Below are 19,176 nucleotides of genomic sequence, written 5' to 3' on the forward strand. Positions count from 1 at the left end.
ATTTATCTGCCACGTTTGCAGAGTTTCTCGCTATACAGCATATTAAACATTTCAAAGCACTTAACAGGTGTATCCATAGTTATTGCCTTGAAAAACGTACCTGAGGTTTCTCCTTCACGATATTTAAGTACACTGTAAAAACTCCATCAGCATCCCTGTGGTATTTTGAGCTTATATGGCACCCTAAGGCTTTATAAATAATGAGCCCTACATTTATTATCAAGTAGTTTCTTGATACAGAAGAACTTAGCATACTGTTGGCACTCTAAATCACTATTAATAGCAGTAAACTGGCCAAGCACAGGGTGTGGGAACAGGCTGTGCAGTCCAGACATTCCTGGCCGAGGCTGAAATCCCATTGCTAAAATATAGTGTCTTTATGATAGCTCAGAAAGAAAATAGAAATTTATCTTTTCTATTCTTGAAAATTATGTAAAACATGGAGCTAAGAAGTACAAACATAAAACAACCAGAAAACTTAGTGAGAACTTATTCAGCTCCCACTTTGAGTGCTTCCACATGCTCCATTTTTTGCAAGTTTTCCCTATCCCGAAGCCAAGCCTTCCTGATCTGCTTTGAGAACTCACTTTGCACATGCATTGTCCTCATGCGTGTTTTGTCAGTGTTCATTGGAAAGAAAGAACTCAAAACAAAACATGTGTTCTTTAACTGTGTTTCATCACAAATGACGTTAGCGCATTCCCGCCCAACTTTCCTCTTTATTTTGAGTGCATGCAGGACTGCTGTTTCATGTCATTCAGCTTCTGTAATGCCTGTACATGCATCGTATTCCATTCCATTGATTTCCCACTCAGAGTTTTAAAGGCAAAATTGTTCAATAAATATGAAACAGTAGATTACCGCTATTGCATGATTCCATAGTTAAAATCAGAAATGGAATTCCATTCTCAATGTTGTTCCTAGATTGATATTCCGATTGCTGTGTGATCCACTGTTGCAAGCAATTCATTATGATTGCCTTTGTATACGTAGATATTGTAATAGAGCAATGACCATTAAAAAAAGGGGTGGGGAATTAGACGATCGTGCATGAGACAGAGACAGTTGCACGTGTGATGTTTAAAGAAGGGGCAATGTTGAGAGGGGAAGTTGGAGATTTGTGGAAGGGCTCTTCTGAAACACAAAAAATCCTCCTCATGCATTGATACGGTAGGATAATCATGTGGAAAACCTGCATCAAAAATAATCATGGACCAAGTTCGACCTCAGAAAAAACACTTAAAAACCAGAATAATCACAAGCTGCTATTGCATGGAAAATGATGACGTGTGTAATGAGTGAAATGACCCGTCAGAATACTGTTGGTAGGCTGACCAATTAAGGACTTGCGGAAGTGGCCTTTGTTACAATTGCATGAGGTTGGATCCAGCAACTCACTTTTGCAGGGATAATAGATACTCCCACTTTCCCCCTCGTAAATGCATCCTATTGACCTATACGGCTATTGCTCCACACAGGTCCTACAGCTCCCAGAATCAATTTTCCCACGGCCAGAAAGGACTGCTAGGGTGAGATACAACTATGGCTGTGTGCTACTCCTGCCCCTTCAAAGATAAGAATGAAAACTATTCCAGATTCAGCTGCTTTTGCCAATTCAGATTCATTTGAACTGAACAAATCGGCCTGGCCAGTTTATTGTTTGGTTTGGTTTTCAGGCCAGCTTCAAGGGGGAAAAAAGTCCATTTTTTTCTCCCACCATTTTGTGGTTTATTTTAAACATACACCACAGATTACTAGGCAGTCGTTGTGATGGGTTTTACCCCCAAACCTACCCCAAACTACTAGACTCTGACTCTAGGTGCACATCAAATCACAAGTTAGGAATCCTTAGTTAGAAATAATTCTGCTGTTCCTCACCCTACTTTAACAAACAAAAAGTAGAATGTGGATCTGAGTCCAAGAAAACAAGCATTTCTGGTATAATCTTGCGAAGTCTTGCACCATTTCAAAATCAAGGAATTCTGTGGATAAGTAATATATATTTTAAGACATTCCACTAAGCAGCGTCATTTGTCAGGAGGTTATGTGATGATACCCAATAATCTTCCCATATATTTCTTGCTTGACATTCATTTTCAGGCTATTTTCCTTTTGACATCAAGTTCAAATGCCTACTCAGTAATGGCTATGCCACCCAGTCATTGTTAAAATGAAAATATAAGCTCATGTTTCTAATTTTGAGCACCATGGTGGGAGAGTGTAATAGAAATCAAGAAAAAGGCTCCCTGTGATTATGTCAGGCTTGCTTTAATAGGACAGTCCAGTCTTTTCAACAACTCCTGTCTATTTGGCTCAGTTCCTAATATATCCGTTTTATTATGCCCTGTGAACATTTCACAAGTAAATACATTACTCATTGCCTTATTGGTTTAAAGAAGTACACAGTTCCCACAGTTAGGTGGGCTTTGCAAATTCCAGACAGGGAATTTTCTCCCAACCACTCCTGGTTTTTTCATTAGTACACACAAGAAAACAGAACAATCCTTAATAGAGTTACACCCTTCTAAACCCATTGAAGTCAATGTCATTAAAAGGGTGCAGTTCTGTTCAGGACTGCAATGCTAATCTATGAACCTCCAAAAATTTATGTGCATACTAAATTTTGTGCCTTGAGAGAATAATCAATAGGAGTTAAGCTTGCGTGTAGACCTTTAAAGGAAAAGAGGCTATCAGAGGCTGTGAGAACTTCCAGCTTGTTAAACTGAATGCAATTGTATTTAACCATACAGTGGATGCTGAATCTTAAGTCCCTAGTGAAGTTGAAGGTAACGAAGAGAAGAAAATACTCTACATTGTCTGTAATTTGCAATAATGCAAACTCATTTTTATAAGTACTTGTTTAAAAAGAAGTGTGAGGGCAGGAGGTTCTATAAGGAACAAGCATTAAAAAATGAATTTGGAGTAATGAAAGCAGGAAATCATGACCAGGGTCAATAAAAGGACTGAAAATGTTGTATCATTTGCTCATATTCAGATGTCAAAGTGAGTACAGGCATTTGCAACACAACTAGGCCAGTTTCTAGAATGACTAGAGACAACCAAGGGCAAGAGAGATCAAGGAAGAAGAGAGAATTTAAGCTGGTGTGCCTTGTCAAGTCATAGTGTTATCATGGTGACAATGCTTCATCTGCCAATCCCCCCCTCCTCAAAGTCCATCTAATACTCCTCCTCCCTCATGTCCCTCCATTACCCTGGCAGGTTCTTAAGATCTTTTGCATCACTGAATCTTAACTTCCTTTTTCATAGTCTATTTTAAAATTTGCATCTAGTGAGGAAAATGGCCAATGCTGCTTTGTCTAGTGGCTGGCAACGATCGAGTTCTGAGTCATGAAGAAATTCCGTGCAGAAAACAAGATAAACCCCACTTTTACGTTGCACATTTCCAAAAACCGTGAAAGCTTTCAAATTTAGCATTTGAAGATACAAATCACTCAGTCAACCGCCATTGCTCCCCTTCAGACTTCTTTTTTCAGGCATGCATAGCCTCACTGCTCTCTCTCCAGCCAGCCTGATTTCCTCCAGCTACTCCTGGTAGTCAGTGCTGTCAGGTGATCGTCTTCAGGTGCCTCCTTCTCCCTCAGCCTGCCTCCAGATGTCAGGAGTAAGCTCTGCCTGAGCTCTTCCAGAATCCAGGCAGTTGGCTTGCTCATCCACCTGCTGCAAAGGATGCCTCTGTGGCTTGGGGGAAAGGGGAGGGGTCTTATCAGGCATGGGCAGTATTTCCATTGCATTCCCAATAGAGCAGAGTTTGGTCATTGTAGACTCCTCTGGGAGGGGATGGGTTATGGCAAAACATTAAGTCTGAGCATCTGGCACCTTTGATTAACCAGCAACTCGCATTCCTCTGAGTGCTCAATAACAAAGATTTTGCTGTAATTAGATCTTGATGGGATCTCTATTTGGGATACTGTTCTATAAAGCTATTAGCATTATAGTTAACCCAGCTCTGTATTTTGTCTAGAAAACAAAATGCAGTGAGTTTGCTAGATTCAGCTGCTGACAGCATTCAAAGAAGGCATGCATGACCAAGGAGGGAAAATTCAGCAAGTGTATCTTTTCCCACCAGTGTGCTGTATCAACTGGAGGCATTGAAAAGGACATGTTCTCCTTCATTGCACTAGCGTAAAATACTTGCTTAGCCTCGATGTCAGGTTTAACACGTATTTATGTTATGTAGCAAGGGTAAACATCCCTACAGCCATATAGGTTTACAGAAAGAGAGGAAGGTGCTAGGAAATGTATCATAGCGATTCATCCATATGAGGTTTGCTTCTTTATCAAAAGAATTGCCCTTTCTAGCCTCGCTTCCTTGCCCTTAATTTGACTGCAAGCCCTTTCTGTGGTTCTGTCAGGCGACTGATTGGTCTGTGCTGTGCAAGCTGTCCTGTGCAGGCAAACTCAACAGAGCTGGAAAGAAATTCACTGAAGCAAAACTGCATCATGCAGTGAATAAGAAGTGAGGCCCTCACCATCATACAAAGGAATGGGAGCAGCAATTAGAACATTCTTTAAGTGCCCCTATGGGTGGATGATTAAAAGTTCTATTGCCAACATTGCTGAACCACAGGTAGGTCACAGTTCAGGCTGTGAGAAGGAAGGCAAATGCTGTACGTTGCTTTCATTTCTGTTGGGGAAGCACTAGGAAGAGCTTTTTTTACCACAGCCAGATGAATCTACTTTTCACTCATCAAGAATCTAGACACTGGTAGAAATTTAGAATTCTGCTGGAGACAGTAGTGCCCTGTAATGTGAACCTCCTATTACCATTCTGCATGATGTCTTATTACAGGCATGTCACTCTTTGTTGCTTAGGAGTTTGAAAGGCTCAGAATCAAGCAAGAAAAATCTCAGGTTCCTAGAAATAGTATAGCCATTTTTTGCCCTCAACTTTGCACTGAAAAATGGCCAAAAAGTGAGAACTACCAGAAAGAAAACTGCCTATAAACATATTTGGAAAAAGGAAATCAAATTATTTTTAAATTTAATGCAATTCTGCCAAATGCCACTCATGATTTTTGGACACAGTCCCTCTCATCTAACAGCGGCCAAACACAAAGCAATTAAACAAGTGAAGCCCCCCCCTCCATTTTTCTCATGCCAGGAAAAACACTAGCTCCAGAATTTTTGTGGGCTAGACCGTTAAAAGTTCTGAAGCACAGCTGGAAAGAAAGAGCGAAATCTCATTATGGAATCATAGTAATTAGAAGAGGCAGGCACGAACCAAAATACGAACTGAAGCTTGTCACAAACCAGGCCGGTTCCTGGGACTCGTATCTCATGAACCGTGACAAATTTTAGCCCAGTTTGTTTGGTTCGTATTTTGGTTTGTCACTGCAGACAGCCTGGCACCGATCAATTGGTTTCCTAGGCAATGGAGATGGATGGGCTCTCTGCAGACCTCCTGCTGACCTGGAAGTGATGTTTTCACAAACTGAATGAACCGGTTCACGAACTAAGGCAAGTTTGTGAAAGTTTGTGGTTCGTGAAATGTGATGAACCACAAACCTCATGGTTTGGAATTTTCCCGGTTCCTGCCCATCTCTAGCAATTAGACATATTTGGCTGGATCGTACCTATACCCTACCACTCCACTGAGTGGTTGATTTATTTATTAAAATACTTATACCCCACATTTCCTTTTGTCTCAAGTTTAAAGCTTTCTCCAGTCTAAAGAACCTTCCTCTAACTCAAGTGGCTCTTCTGTTGGAGAAAAAGTCATATAAGTTGGAGGAGGACTCCATAACTGGAGGAAGGCTCCTTGGAAGATGGTTGGATCCAGCCCCTGCTATCCCAATCACTACTGTTTATTTAGGAAAGCTATACATACTCCATCTTCCCTGCTCAAATAGTCCAACAACAACAACAGATTTATATACTACCCTTCAGGGTGACTTAACACCCACTCAGAGCGGTTTACAAAGTATGTTATTATTATCCCCACAACAATCACCCTGTGAGGTGGGTGGAGCTGAGATGTGACTAGCCCAAGGTCACCCAGCTGTTTTCAAGTGGAGGAGTGGGGAATCAAACCCGGTTCTCCAGATTAGAGTCCTGTGCTCTTAACCACTGCACCAAACTGGCTCTCCAAGGCAGCTAGCTAATGTATATCAGATAACAGATACAACAAAACCTGTAGCATTATCACTCTAAAAGTAAGTTGGATGCCCCCTGTACGGGTGACAAATGCAGCCAAGTGACCTACATTGCAGACTCAGATGACTCTCCAGGTATGCAGAAAAATATGATGCAAATGATTTTTTTAAAATCTTTTTTTAAAAAAAGCCTGAAAATGCTACAGAAGGCACAGAATGTTGAGAACAGCTAAGCATCAGTTAAAGGGGAAATGGGAGAGGTCAGTCTGCTTAAACCTATGAATTTAGAGTATCCTGGTACAGGAGGTTTGGGAGGCTGGAGACTTTCAAGTTGTTTGCCCCTCCAGCAATTTCCCAGCTTGTAAATATCTAATAGAACACAACAAGGGTATAAATTATAATAAAAACATTGAATAGCAATATAATATTGGCTTCCATATGGCTAAGAGCAACAAAACACCATAAAAGAAGGCAGTCAAGTCTGTTTTATACTGACGTTTTCGATGACTAAACTAAATAGGAGAATCAGGAAGTTACTGGGAATCACCCTAAGTTCCACAAGACTGATCAGTCAATACAGAACACATTTGGGTGCAGAATCACTCTAATTAGAAGTTTGTGCCATGATGCTAGACACTGACAGACATTTAGAATTCTGCTGGAGACAGTAGTGCCCTGTAATGTGAACCTCCTATTACCATTCTGCATGATGTCTTATTACAGGCATGTCACTCTTTGTTGCTTAGGAGTTTGAAAGGCTCAGAATCAAGCAAGAAAAATCTCAGGTTCCTAGAAATAGTATTGCCATTTTTTTGCCCTCAACTTTGCACTGAAAAATGGCCAAAATGATGCTGCCCCTTCTGTATTTATTAACTTCATTTATACCCTGCCTTTCTCCACAACGCTGATACGAAGTAGCTTACATCATTCTCCTCTCTATTTTATCTTTAGAACAACCCGTGAGGTAGACTAGGTTGAGTGTATGTGCCTGACTCAAGGTCACTCAGCAAGCTTCTATGGCACAGCAGGAATCTGAACCTGAATCTGCCAGATATTCTGACCAATGAATTGCTTGCTTTTACTTCTCAAGAAACTAAAAGTAGGAATGGAGAACACTGAGCCAAGAGGACTGCTACAGGCATTTCAGAGATTCAAAAATGGTTTTTTAATTTCCACTCTCAAAACATCTCAAAACACTTTGTCACTGCAACTATTCATGTCCATTCGGAATGATACCTCACCCTCTCATCCATGCTGAACTGTGTTGCAAGTTGGGAGTGCTGCTGTTGCTTGCAGTATTGTAGCTGGCCAGCTAGGCAGCCAACAAATAGGTGGGGGAATCTCTCTTCATTTTTTATACCTCCGAGGGGCCTGAATGATATTTAGAAGCAGCCCCAGCCTAGCACACTGCAGGCAACCAGGTAGGAGGAAAGTTCAAGGGCAAAGTAAAGGATGGCATTCGTCCATTCACTGCTTTACTCTTCATTATCATCTCTCAAATGATCAAATCAAAGCAGGTCTTCATTTGTTTAGAAACATATGCAGAGGCCAACATTTTCTCTTCAGCATTTGAATGGCATATTTATGTGCTACAGACCAATATTGCCCTATGGATAATGCTGTAATAATTAGCTTCATTGCTCTGCACCAGTTAGGTCACTTAGTCCTCACCCCTCCCATACATTAAAAATTGGTCTAATTCAGGTTTGAGAACAGAATGAGAGTTAGTGAACTAGATAAATTTCTTTTATTGCCTATGGGCAAAACTTTGGTCCTACCATAAAGTGTCAGGGGAAGAATAGTGTTGACTGTCCTTGTAGGAATCCTGTTCTCAAATTTATCTTATGGGATGCAAGACAGGATAAAGTGTAAGAATTTGAAAGGAGCAAGCCTTAAATAATTTGGGCTGTATCACTATAAAGAAGATACAAATGCGTGTAATTTTGATCCAGTGTTTGAAGTACATAGATGAAATATATAATAAAAAAGGTAATTCATTGAATTTTAGGCCTTTCAGTTCCTCATTTGGAATTTCACCCTTGCTTTTTCATTAAAGCTTCATCCCACTTTGCTGATAGGTGGCATTAAGACATGCACAAACCACTGAGAAAGAAAACAAAGCACTATTATACCAGAGCGTGCCTGTCTGAGGTTCCAAATATGCCTTTAGAACATGTCAAAGAAAACAATCGACTTCCTCACAGACTAAGAAAGCAACATGAGCACAATTGAGATATTCATCAAAACTCCATTCTGTTTTGGAAAAAGTATTGACTATTCCATAAATAAGTCACTAATTATGGAAATCCCTTCTCAAACCATACTATGACAAATAAAATGCAAAATAATTACATAGTAGCAAAAAACTAAATAGGTTTCAAAACATGAATGGAATCCTATGAAAAGTTTTGACTACCCTGAACACATTAGGCCTTCCTACTAAATCAGTTGTTAAATGACATAATATTCAGAACTGCTACACAACTATACTGCTCACTTCCTCATCAAGCTTCTCTATAGGACAATTTGTCAAAGTAAATGTAAATTGCTACTTGAGTCTTCTCTGTTACCATTTAAATTATCTGCAGATGTATTTAGATTGTACAGGTACAATCCTGACTGGCAACTACAATGGCAATATGACATACAAGAAGAGTATATGGAGACCCCTGGACTTGGTATACCTACAAACAACAACATGGATTTCTGTGCAGCCCATGGATTCTTGGGAACATTCCTACATGGGAGGGAGAGCCTAGTAAACACATTTCTTCCAGAGACAGTAAGACCCCGGCCAAAAAAACTGAAAGGCCAATTTTAGTGTGATAATAGGGCTTTTGATTTTGTTTCTGACACAAATTGCCTAGCAAACTGATTTTGAATCCTGAGATAGCTTAAAAATAATTTAGGTTATGGGACTGCTGTTCAAACTAAACAGGAGAATCAGAACTCCTCCAGAGCACAAGCAAATTCTGAAATTATGGTTAGCACTATTTTAAAGTCTTCCTACTTAAATTTTAACAAAATTTATTCCCCTTTTTGCTGTCGCTAGCACTGCTGCACTCAATTTTTATATCTTTACACATGACTATGGGAAACTGCTGCAGTAGTGTCAAACTGCCGCGTGAAATCGTATTTTCCCCAGCAGCCTCTCCCCGTTTTCAGGTATCATTTCTTTTTACTATTATACATCTTATGTACCACATCAGGCTGAAATTCATGTTGTCCTGAATTCTCTAATACCATATTGGTTCTCTGCTATGCATGAGCCACTTTGGTGTAGTGGTTAAGAGCGCAGGACTCTAATCTGGAGAACTGGGGTTGATTCCCCACTCCTCCACTTGAAACCAGCTGGGTCAGTTACAGCTTCTAGAAGCTCTCTCAGCCTCACCCACCTCACAGGATGAACATACTTTGTAAACTGCTCTGAGTGGGTGTTAAGTTGTCCTGAAGGGCGGTATATAAAATGAATGTTGTTGTTATACTGTACCGATTATATAAGAAAGGTTGCTAAATATAAGGAAACTTCTGTGAAATAGCCATGTTGTACCTTCTGTTGCACAGAGTACTCAGGTATTGTCAGTACTTTCTCTGAAATGATGAAGATTCTAACTGTGAGTGAAAGCAGTTATCAGATTCTGCGTTAGAACTCTATATTCCAGTGTTACTATGATCAGGTAGATTACCACTAATCCTCCAAGTGTCATCTGCGTATTGGTGTTAATTCCCCTGTTCCTGTATTAATAAATAGAAGCTAGCACCAAGCGCATAATATGCCAAATGACCCATGTAAATAATACCTGAAGCAAACAAAATCCATATCTCAGAATGTTACAATGTCTGGATTTCATTCACATCTACTGTAGCCATACACAAGAGATGCTATATAGACTTTATTTAAGCAAGCTTGCAAAACTGCACGCATTTTCTAGTTGAAAACAGCTCCATAGTTCGCCCCTTCATCTTTAGCCACGTTGTAACGTTCTTTCACATCTTGGACACAATATTCACAGTTTCTTTTTGTTTTGAACATAGTCAACCCTACAAGAAGCTTAAGTATTTGGCACTGCACTGCTGGAAGGGGATTTTCACTGGATATCGTCGTCATCAAACATATCTTCAAAACCTAACAAAAATAAGTTGAACAATATGAAGCTTATGGAGGGGAACCAAAATGACTTACAAAAGCTAATTAGCAATAATTACAAGACCTTCAGTTGAAATAATTAATAATGGTGCAATAAGCATTTGGCTAACATTTGAAAATGTGGCTGAACAACTTTAAGTCTGTGAATCACATTAAACTTTGAAATTCCCTTTTTAGCAATCCAGATTTAGAAACAGAGCTGAAATGTATCCAAAGGTCATCTAGCCCAACCCCCTGTATAATGCAGGGAATTCACAGCTATCTCCCCCCCAATCACCTCTCATAGTGAACCCTGCTCTATACTCAGAGGAAGGCAAAAACCTACAGGATCCCTTGGCTACTTGGCCTGAAAAAATTCTTTCCTGACCCCAAAGAGGTGATCTTAAGTATGAATTTGGATCGGGTTCTAATGTTGAATATTTCTTATGCAGCAACAGCACCCCATTCTATGAAACATTCCTGATTGGAAGTATATTTGATCTAATGTACCAACTGTGTCAACTTAAAAGCTATCACCTCATATATGGGAACATATTCAAGCACAGCTCAATTCTGAACTTTGATACTTCAGGTGAACCAACAGGTAGGTTACTTCAAGTAAAGTCATTTGGATTAGAAGAGAAAAGGAATCCCAAGTTACAAATTTAGATGCATTCAAGGGCTGAATATCATGGCATGCAGCTCTCTAGAATGTTACATTTTTAATAATCATATAATGTCTCCAGAACGGTTCATTTTCACAAGCATTTGTAATATTCCGCATAGTTTAAATGCCCGTGCATTGGTTACACCAAAGAGTAAAAATCATTCTGGTTTATAAAAAAATATTTATTAAAAAGAAATACCAGGCTGTAGATTATGTGACAACATAGATATTGCCAAATCTGACTCCTGAAAACAGACTGGTTAATTGTACAAAGACTCTGAACTAATGCTGAAAAATCCATTTTGAAAAGGTATATTCATGGGTGCAAAACAGAAGTACTGAGACTTGTAGCAAATATAACATAACAGTATGAAGAGTATACTGGTCTTATATGCTGACAGAAGTATTTATTTATTTTATCACATTTCTAGACCGCCCTCCCCGTCAGACGGGCTCAGGGCAGTTTAACAGCAGTTTAGAACAGTAAAAACATTATAAAAACATTAAAACATTATATCAAAACAATTAAAATTGGCGGGTATAAAATAGTAAAATACAGCATTTTCCTAATTACTAATTACTTGCTCTTTTAGAGTTAGTTTCTTAAAATATAGTTTCTTACAGAAGCTCTCACTTCACCAACACAGCTCCAGAGGTTCAGGTGCCTCATAACTTCCCAGAGCTGGATAAATTACCACCCATTATTTGTGCTCAGACCAGCTCTTCTGCTCCCCTAAATTCTGTGTAATCCAGAGGACAAGCAGGCACAAGCACTATATGCTTCTTTTGTCTGCTCCAAAGCTCAGTCTCATAGAGGGAACTGCCCTTCTCATTTCTGTGTTAGAGAGCTGTGTGTGTGTGTGGTGGGTGGAGGTGGGAGTATCAAGGCATGCTGAGCTTCAGAGCAAGCAGCTATTTCTACCTGCTTAAAGCTAAATATAAGGTAAGGCAATTTCCTTGAGTTCTTTACAATTCATGCAATTTTGTTTGCATGGCCATCCAGCTGGGAAGCACTCCTCTAACAGATCGGTGCAGCTTCCCTATGTCCACATGCCCTACAAAGAGCCAGTGGAAGTCAGCAAGATGTTTTTACATAGCGAAAGCTCCACGCAGAGCTTACTACATGTACCCCATTAAAGTACATGTGGGGAATATAACATACAAAGATAATTACCATGTAGAGCCCTCCATAACTGTCTCACTACATCAGCATCAACATATTTTTGTGGCAGTCAGACATATAATTTAAGGGGTTTCTGCAGGTTCCCCATGTGTTTTGATCACCGTGGAGAAGCATTTGCCAATAGTTTTCTGAGGGGCAGCACAGCATTTCATCTGGGCGCTCAGCAGCCCATGGTGCCTAAAAAGTTAATCCTATTAATCTATCCTATACAGCTCCTACAAAAAACCTTACACACTTCTAGCTTCACTTTTAATTCTGCCACTAAGGAAACTCTCCCCGCAAACAAGCTTTGCTTTTAATGGTTACTTTGAAGCAATTGTGAGTCAGCACCAGTATCTATACCCAATTCTCCCTCCAAGAAGCTCAGGGTGGCACACTTAGGTCTTCTGTGTTCCTTTACATTATATCCTCACAAAGATCATGTGAGGTCGATTAGACTAAGTGAGGGTAAATTTACAGTGCAATCCTAAGAAGAGTCACTCCAGTCTAAGCTCATTGAAGTCTGGAGTAACTTTTCTTAGGATACACTGTTAATGGCTGAACTAGCTGTATTTGAACTAGCGGTTAAGATATTGGGCTAGGACTACCCAGTCCTAGCTCAACACCTTAACCACTACACCATGCTGGCTAAGAATGGAAATCAATTTAAGAACTACTTAGGGAATGGCTAAAATAATCAGGCCTGGTTTAAAACCGATACGTAAATAATACTTACTGTTAAAGAAGTCTGCATGTACTGCCTTTTCATTAGCTGCTAAGTCCATCAATAGACCTGTGCTTCCTCCAGCCTGAGAAATAATGATACGTTTATCATCCATAACAATAAAACAGAATTAGTTAACTGCTTCATGTAAAGTATACTCTTGGGCTATGTATACATTGAGAAGTACATTTTTAGAAATGTCACCAAACCATTTCCCTTCCTTTGGTTGGCAGCTGGATGCCAACAATAAGTGCATTCAAAGTTATGTCTCTTTTTACTAACCTAGCGTTAAATGAAACTAGTAACTAGGAAAGAGTAATGCCAGAATTATCTGACAGCCATCAGGTGGTGAATTATGAAGATCTCTGGAGCAGCAATGGCAGAAAAACACCAAAAGTATGCTGAATCACAACAGATCTGAAATTCTCCATTATACCTTCAGAATTTTTTTTACAAAGCATTCATACACATTTCTTTCTTATAACATTAGCAGAAGACAGAAATTATTCTTTTTGGAGAGTGTGAGCATCCTCACTCCCTTAAATATCCAGCTATGAAGTGAATGTGACTATTTCCCATACACATCCATGCCTTTGCAGAGGATCAGGATTTTTAATTTTTTAATTGTATTTTTCTGAATGTTTTTATATTGTAAGCTGCCTTGAGTTTTGTAAAGTAGAAAGGCAGCTAGTAAGTAATTTAAATAAATTCATACATCTGTTAGTCTTCAAGATGCCTTAAGACACCTCTGTGTTTGCTACAACAGACTAACACGGATACCCCAGTGGAACACTCGCGGATGCTTTACCCCCTACTGTAAGCTCCTCGGGAGCACAGACCAGCATCTATTCCTATGCAAGGCACCCTGCGCACTACTAGAGTCGAACATTTTAGCCACTCGAACGGCATCCTCACGGAGAGTCACACCTTTCGAAATCAACCACCTTAGAAGGGCCCAACTCTACTTCGGATGGCACTGCCAGTTAGGGCTGTTACCCTCCCTCCAGGAGAGGCCGGGAGACGTCCCGGGATAGCAACTGAGTTCCAGATTACAGGGATGAGTTCCCCTGGGGGAGACGGTGGACTTTATGGCATCACATCCCTGCTCAGCTCAGCTCCCCCCCCCCCCCGGCTTAACTTTGCCACAAAGCTCCGGGAATTTCCCAACCCAGAGCTGGCAACCCCACTGCCAGCATCCCCCCTCCAGCAGCGCGGCTCTCGGGAAGCCCCTCCTCTGTGCCCCCTCCTCTAGAGGCTCTGCTGGGAGAGAGCCGCCTCTCCCACCTCGCCTCAGAAAGGCAAGCCCCGCAGCGCCGCCTCACCTCGTCGAGGTCCACGTAAGGGCCCGCGCCCTCAGGAAACATCTCATCCACCGCCGGCTTCATCGCGGCCGCCGGGCTCCTCTGCCTTCCCTCAACATCCGGTCGGAATGGCAGCCGACTTCCGGCCCGTAGTTCTGTGGTCGCTCTAGGCGCCTGCGAGGCCTCTCGTCTATGCTCTGCCTCCCTCCGATGCCGCCGGGTTGGCGCCTGGCCTGAGTCGAGCGGGGGGCGCTGAACTGCGCTCTGCGGAAGGGGGTTTGGGAGCGCGGTGGAAAGAAATGTTGGGTTTCCCACCGTCATGCAACCCCGTCCTCTGGTTTTAAGGCAGCAGTCGCGGCTTACTCTTGGTGGCCACCATGTGGCCGGCCAGCCCCGTATTCTGCACCTGTGCAGAAGCGCTCTTTTTTTGGTGTAGGGTGAGACCTCTACTGTTCTTGCCTTTGGTGAAACGGTGCCTGGAGCTGCTTTTATGGCATTCACTGCCTCAAGAAGTAGTGATGAGTGTATTGTCGATGGCTTGAAAAGGGAACTAGGCAGATTTACGCGGGGTGGACTGACCAACAGCTATTAGCTCGGCTCGCTAGATTCAACCTCCTGTTCAGATGCAGCGTAGCTTGGAACCCTTGTTGCTGGTAGGCAACAACAGGGGGAGGCTATGCAGATCCAGATTTTGGACTGGCTTAATCTTTTCTGTGATCCAGCTAGACTTTTCTTGTGTTTCTAACACCCAAGCCAATTTTCATGAGCTGATTTCCCCAAGACAGGATTACGGGGACTGTGTACCTACCCTGTGAACAGTTTCAAAGTCATATGTATGTGACTTGCATGAATTCCTAAAGTGGAACTGGACAGGGAAGGAACTGTTTGGCCCGATGTGTGAAATGTTCTCATCTGTATATAGGACATACTTCTTCCTAGCCTTTTGCACCCTATGTTAGTTTTTAAAAATTGCATTGTGAGTTTGATACTACTGACAAGTAAATAGTGCATGGAAAAATTATTGCAAAAACCAACAAATAAAATCATTCCCCAGATTTAATTAGTATACTTTGTCCATAGTCATTTAGAAAAATGAAGAACTGCTGTATCCAAAAATTTCCCATAAATATGCCTTCCAAAATAGGAATTCATAGACTTTTTCAAAAGTTTGATTAGCATCAAAGAATTCTTTATTCAATTTGCAGAAATATATATATATATAAAGTATAGGTAATCTGCTAAAAAAGAAGTCATGCTAGCATCATTAGTGTTTAAAAAACATACATACATGAGAAACTGCATGCTTTATTCAGAGGAAGCATTGTAATAACACAGTTGCTGAGCAAGTAATTTTGGCATTTCTTGGCAATCATAACACTTGTTCAATCTCTAAACCCTGGGATTAGCCAAGCAAGTTAGTGCTCATGATATGGGACAGCATATCCAAGAGTATTTCCAAGTGGCTGGTGAGCAAAGAAGGTTCTGGCCATCTCATTGATTCTGTGGTATGCTCCCAAGGTCCGGAAGAACTCCACATATGACCAGAAATCATTGGTCGAGAAAGGCCAGTAAGGCATACCTGCAGGTTCTCTAAAAGGATCTAAAATAAAATAATGGAATTAATCTTAATGCATGACATTTTCAATAGTCAGAACTTGATACTGGGATCCATGACTCCTGAAATGGACAGCTTTCATTTTATTCCTTGGATAGGGTTGGTATCACCTTGACATGTCAATTTGATAGAATTTATTTACTTAGTTACTTCATTTATAGCTGGACTTTCTCAGTGAGACTTAAGGCAGATTACCAACTATAGAAAACAGCCACTGCTGTGTGTGATTTTCCCTACCCTGTACATGGACCAGTCCATATAGGAGTGCAGCAGGGAACAAAAGACATAATAAAAATCTTTCAGAAATGCATAACTGCTATTTTCATGACTTAAAATGTAACAAATGCTACAAAACTGCATTGGTTTTTCATACCTGAGCCCTGCATATGCCTAGAGATATTGGTATAATTTGCAGAGAGGAAAAAGAAATGGAAGCAGATCTAGGATGCAGTCAAATCTAACTAATAATCCACAGCAGACCCGTAAATCCAAATAACCCCACAAATATGAATTTTGCAACCCTGCAATTTCAGGTTTGGACTGGATGTGGCACATCATTACCTCTTAATTAGCATTGTGCTGCATGTTCATTTAATGTGCTCAGTGTGGAGAGTCAGTTATTATCTTTTTGACATTGCTGTGGTTTTGCATACTCCCAAGTGCTGCATGCAGAGAATATTAAAGTTCGGCACTCTTGGGGACGTGGTTCTCGATTCCACAGGGAATGCATTAATCAGAAATGTCTTCCCTTCAGTAGCAGTTGCAATACATGGCATTTTGTGTTGTGCTTTCATGATTCTCCTTCAAACTTCCGCTTAAAAAGGCACCATTTTTTATGTAAACCTTGTGACCTCTGTTGAAAAACTGTATATAGTTTTCAGGCCTACTAAATCTAAATCTGATGACCTTCTCCCAGGGTCTGATCTCAATCTGCTATGTCTGATCTCAATCAGACCCAGGGAAGTTTCTCTTCTGACATCAGCAGACTCTTAAACAATGTATTTTGAAAGATTCCCATTATAGATATGGGGTTTGGGGTGGTAGTGGAAAAGAGAACTTTAAAAACTTTACCGTCTTCATCCTCAATAGGCCTGGCATCTGCAAATAAGCAAGAGATTTATCACCACTGGATCTCTCATGGAAACACTTTGCAGAGCAAATACCTGCTATGTCACTCAAAAACAGCTAAGCTTCTCATTTCTCAACTGTCTGCATAAAGCATCTTCTGTTCTCCCCCCTCTCCCATTATAGATCTCTACAATTTCTGCTAACGAGAGAATTAAAAGTTAACTACATTCAGATATTCTTTAATAGCAAGACTATGCACAGAGCAGAGCACTGGCCAGGTGAGAAAATTTTTACCAAAGGAGATACGTTTATCTGTAACAATCAAGATACCTGTCAGTGCATTCACCAACATACAGACGCAAGCTATGCCCACAGAGATTAACTTCATCTTTTCTGGGATTTATGCTTTTTTCTTTCTGAAGTTTAATCTGTATAAATAAAAAAAATCAGAATATAGCAAGACAAACACAGTTGCCCATTTACCATCTGTATTAAATGCATTTTTAATTTTTAGGCAGCCCCTTGATTTGTACACATTCTCTTTAAATTATTAACTGCCAGTATATTCTCTAAAAAACATAAAATGCTACTCTTTTGCTATTCTTCCCCCCGCCCCAGGTTTTGCCTAAATTCAAACATTGACCAGTATAACTATGAAATGTATACCTTGAAAACATTTACTACTATGTTTGATTTTAACTTCACCTCAGGAATTACCTTTTCCCCCTTCCTCTCAAATCAGTAGAGGTCTGTAGTTTTGAGTCCGCTGCAAAAGCCTGAATGAGCTTCTATTGCTGCAAAATAGCTGCACTGTTTGAAGGAAACCGGAGGGGAGTTTGTAAGGGAAGGAACGTCACATATTTAGCACACCAATCTGAATTTTTTCATCCTAATCTTCAGATGTTTGCAGTGTGATTCAAAGATGCCTTGCTAAACTAACACAGATATGGTAATGATGGGACATACTGTTTCACCGGTGCAAGATTTAAAATCAAGACATTACTCCAGAGTTTTGCTGTTTTGATAGTAGCCAATCCAGGTGCAGATTGCACATAATCCATATTATTTTGCAGAATGTTGTAGCATGCCTGGAACAGTGTAACAATAAGACCTATGAGTTGAATCCTACCAAATTTCTTCTGGTAGAAGTGGATTATTCCATGACTTTTGTTTGCTCCAGAAACTCCATATTGCCCCCCTTTTGACCCATGCGAGAAAAGCAGTTGTCGTAAATAAGAGGCCTCGGTCTCTCTCCCTTTTGTGCTGGCAGAAAGGTACTAGGACCGAACCCTATGTGTAAAACATTGTTGAACAAACAGTAATAGAATGATAATCTAATTGTTACTTTTTGGTGAAATCAAATGCACAACTCCATTTTAGAAGTATGAATGCAAACCAGTTTACCTTTTTGATGCCAATAAAGCCAGTGGCCTCACTTGTGGCAGCAAAATCAGCCACAAATCATCTTAATCATAGCAGTATTATGGTTTGATTGGATTGCCCAATAGTCCAGTTTATTCCCCCTAAGAGTAGATCTTTTAAAAAACTTGGCAAAAGGGATTACTTTTGGACTATGTGGCCATAACGTCAATTAATTTTCATACCACCATTTCAGGAGAGAAGAAACCATTGGAATGTGCTGCTGTTTGCATTTTAGTTTCTGTGGATTACAGAAGAGAGCAAGGAAAAACTGTGAGTGAAATGGGCAGCTAGGTATTTTGCTAGGGAAGCCTGGTATTCAAGCAAACAGAAACGACTTGGATAATGCCTGTTGATTCCCTTCACAGTGATGCATCTGAAAGAAATAGGACCAGATGTGTGTGCAGATGGAAAGAGATCTGTAATTAAACCTATCTCATGGCAAACAGAGTCACCACCATCCATCCTGCTTGACTTGCAGCTTAGAGGAGACCGTGCCTTCAAATCAGGGCTCTGTCCATGCTAAAGTCCATACACATTTTGATCACCAGATTTGGTTTCCCCGCTCTGTTCATTCGTTCTGTGCGTATCTCAGAAAACACTTTGTCTTAGTCACGGCACCTTAATTTGACAATCATTCATCAAATAAAAACAAGGCTAGAATACTTTCATGAAATCTATAGGAATGGGGCCAGACTTGGTCTCAAAGTGTACATTACACCAATGTTCCATTATCTGCAGCAGCTGGCTAAAACTTTCCAAGTATAGTTCATGCTGCTAGTATGATCTATACAGTGGGCAAAGGCTAAACTGGAGCAACACTTCCATGACACATTCTGTGGTTTTGATTCTGTTAAGGCTTCTCATATTCTGTTTAAAGAAAATCATGTTTTGCAACACATGCTCACTAATTCTCTACATCTTCCATCAAAGCCACTCTAAATTTAGAAACAGACTATTTTCACTGTCTGTGCTTGCAAA

At 40.5% G+C, this 19,176-nt stretch overlaps 2 protein-coding genes across 3 annotated transcripts; both read right to left on the reverse strand.

Moving 5' to 3' along the window:
• Positions 1 to 9,991: 9,991 nt before the first annotated feature.
• On the reverse strand, positions 9,992 to 14,342 carry LOC129332554 (COP9 signalosome complex subunit 9). The gene is made up of 3 exons (XM_054983746.1): positions 14,115 to 14,342; positions 12,805 to 12,877; positions 9,992 to 10,239 (listed from the first exon to the last, which is right to left on the reverse strand). Exons 1-3 carry the CDS (start codon positions 14,175 to 14,177, stop codon positions 10,202 to 10,204), a joined length of 174 nt encoding a protein of 57 aa, XP_054839721.1. The 5' UTR covers positions 14,178 to 14,342; the 3' UTR covers positions 9,992 to 10,201.
• Positions 14,343 to 15,296: 954 nt separating this feature from the next.
• OTOS (otospiralin) lies at positions 15,297 to 17,583 on the reverse strand. 2 transcript variants are annotated; one of them, XM_054983823.1, is made up of 4 exons: positions 17,494 to 17,583; positions 17,107 to 17,204; positions 16,780 to 16,806; positions 15,297 to 15,693 (listed from the first exon to the last, which is right to left on the reverse strand). In XM_054983823.1, exons 2-4 carry the CDS (start codon positions 17,162 to 17,164, stop codon positions 15,509 to 15,511), a joined length of 270 nt encoding a protein of 89 aa, XP_054839798.1. In that variant the 5' UTR covers positions 17,165 to 17,204; positions 17,494 to 17,583; the 3' UTR covers positions 15,297 to 15,508. The 2 variants fall into 2 exon arrangements, with proteins under 2 accessions (XP_054839798.1, XP_054839799.1); XM_054983824.1 differs by having other exon boundaries at positions 17,482 to 17,567.
• Between the last annotated feature and the right edge of the window lie 1,593 nt (positions 17,584 to 19,176).

Source organism: Eublepharis macularius, chromosome 6, assembly GCF_028583425.1.
Source record: "Eublepharis macularius isolate TG4126 chromosome 6, MPM_Emac_v1.0, whole genome shotgun sequence".
Classification (NCBI taxonomy): Eukaryota; Metazoa; Chordata; class Lepidosauria; order Squamata; family Eublepharidae; genus Eublepharis; species Eublepharis macularius.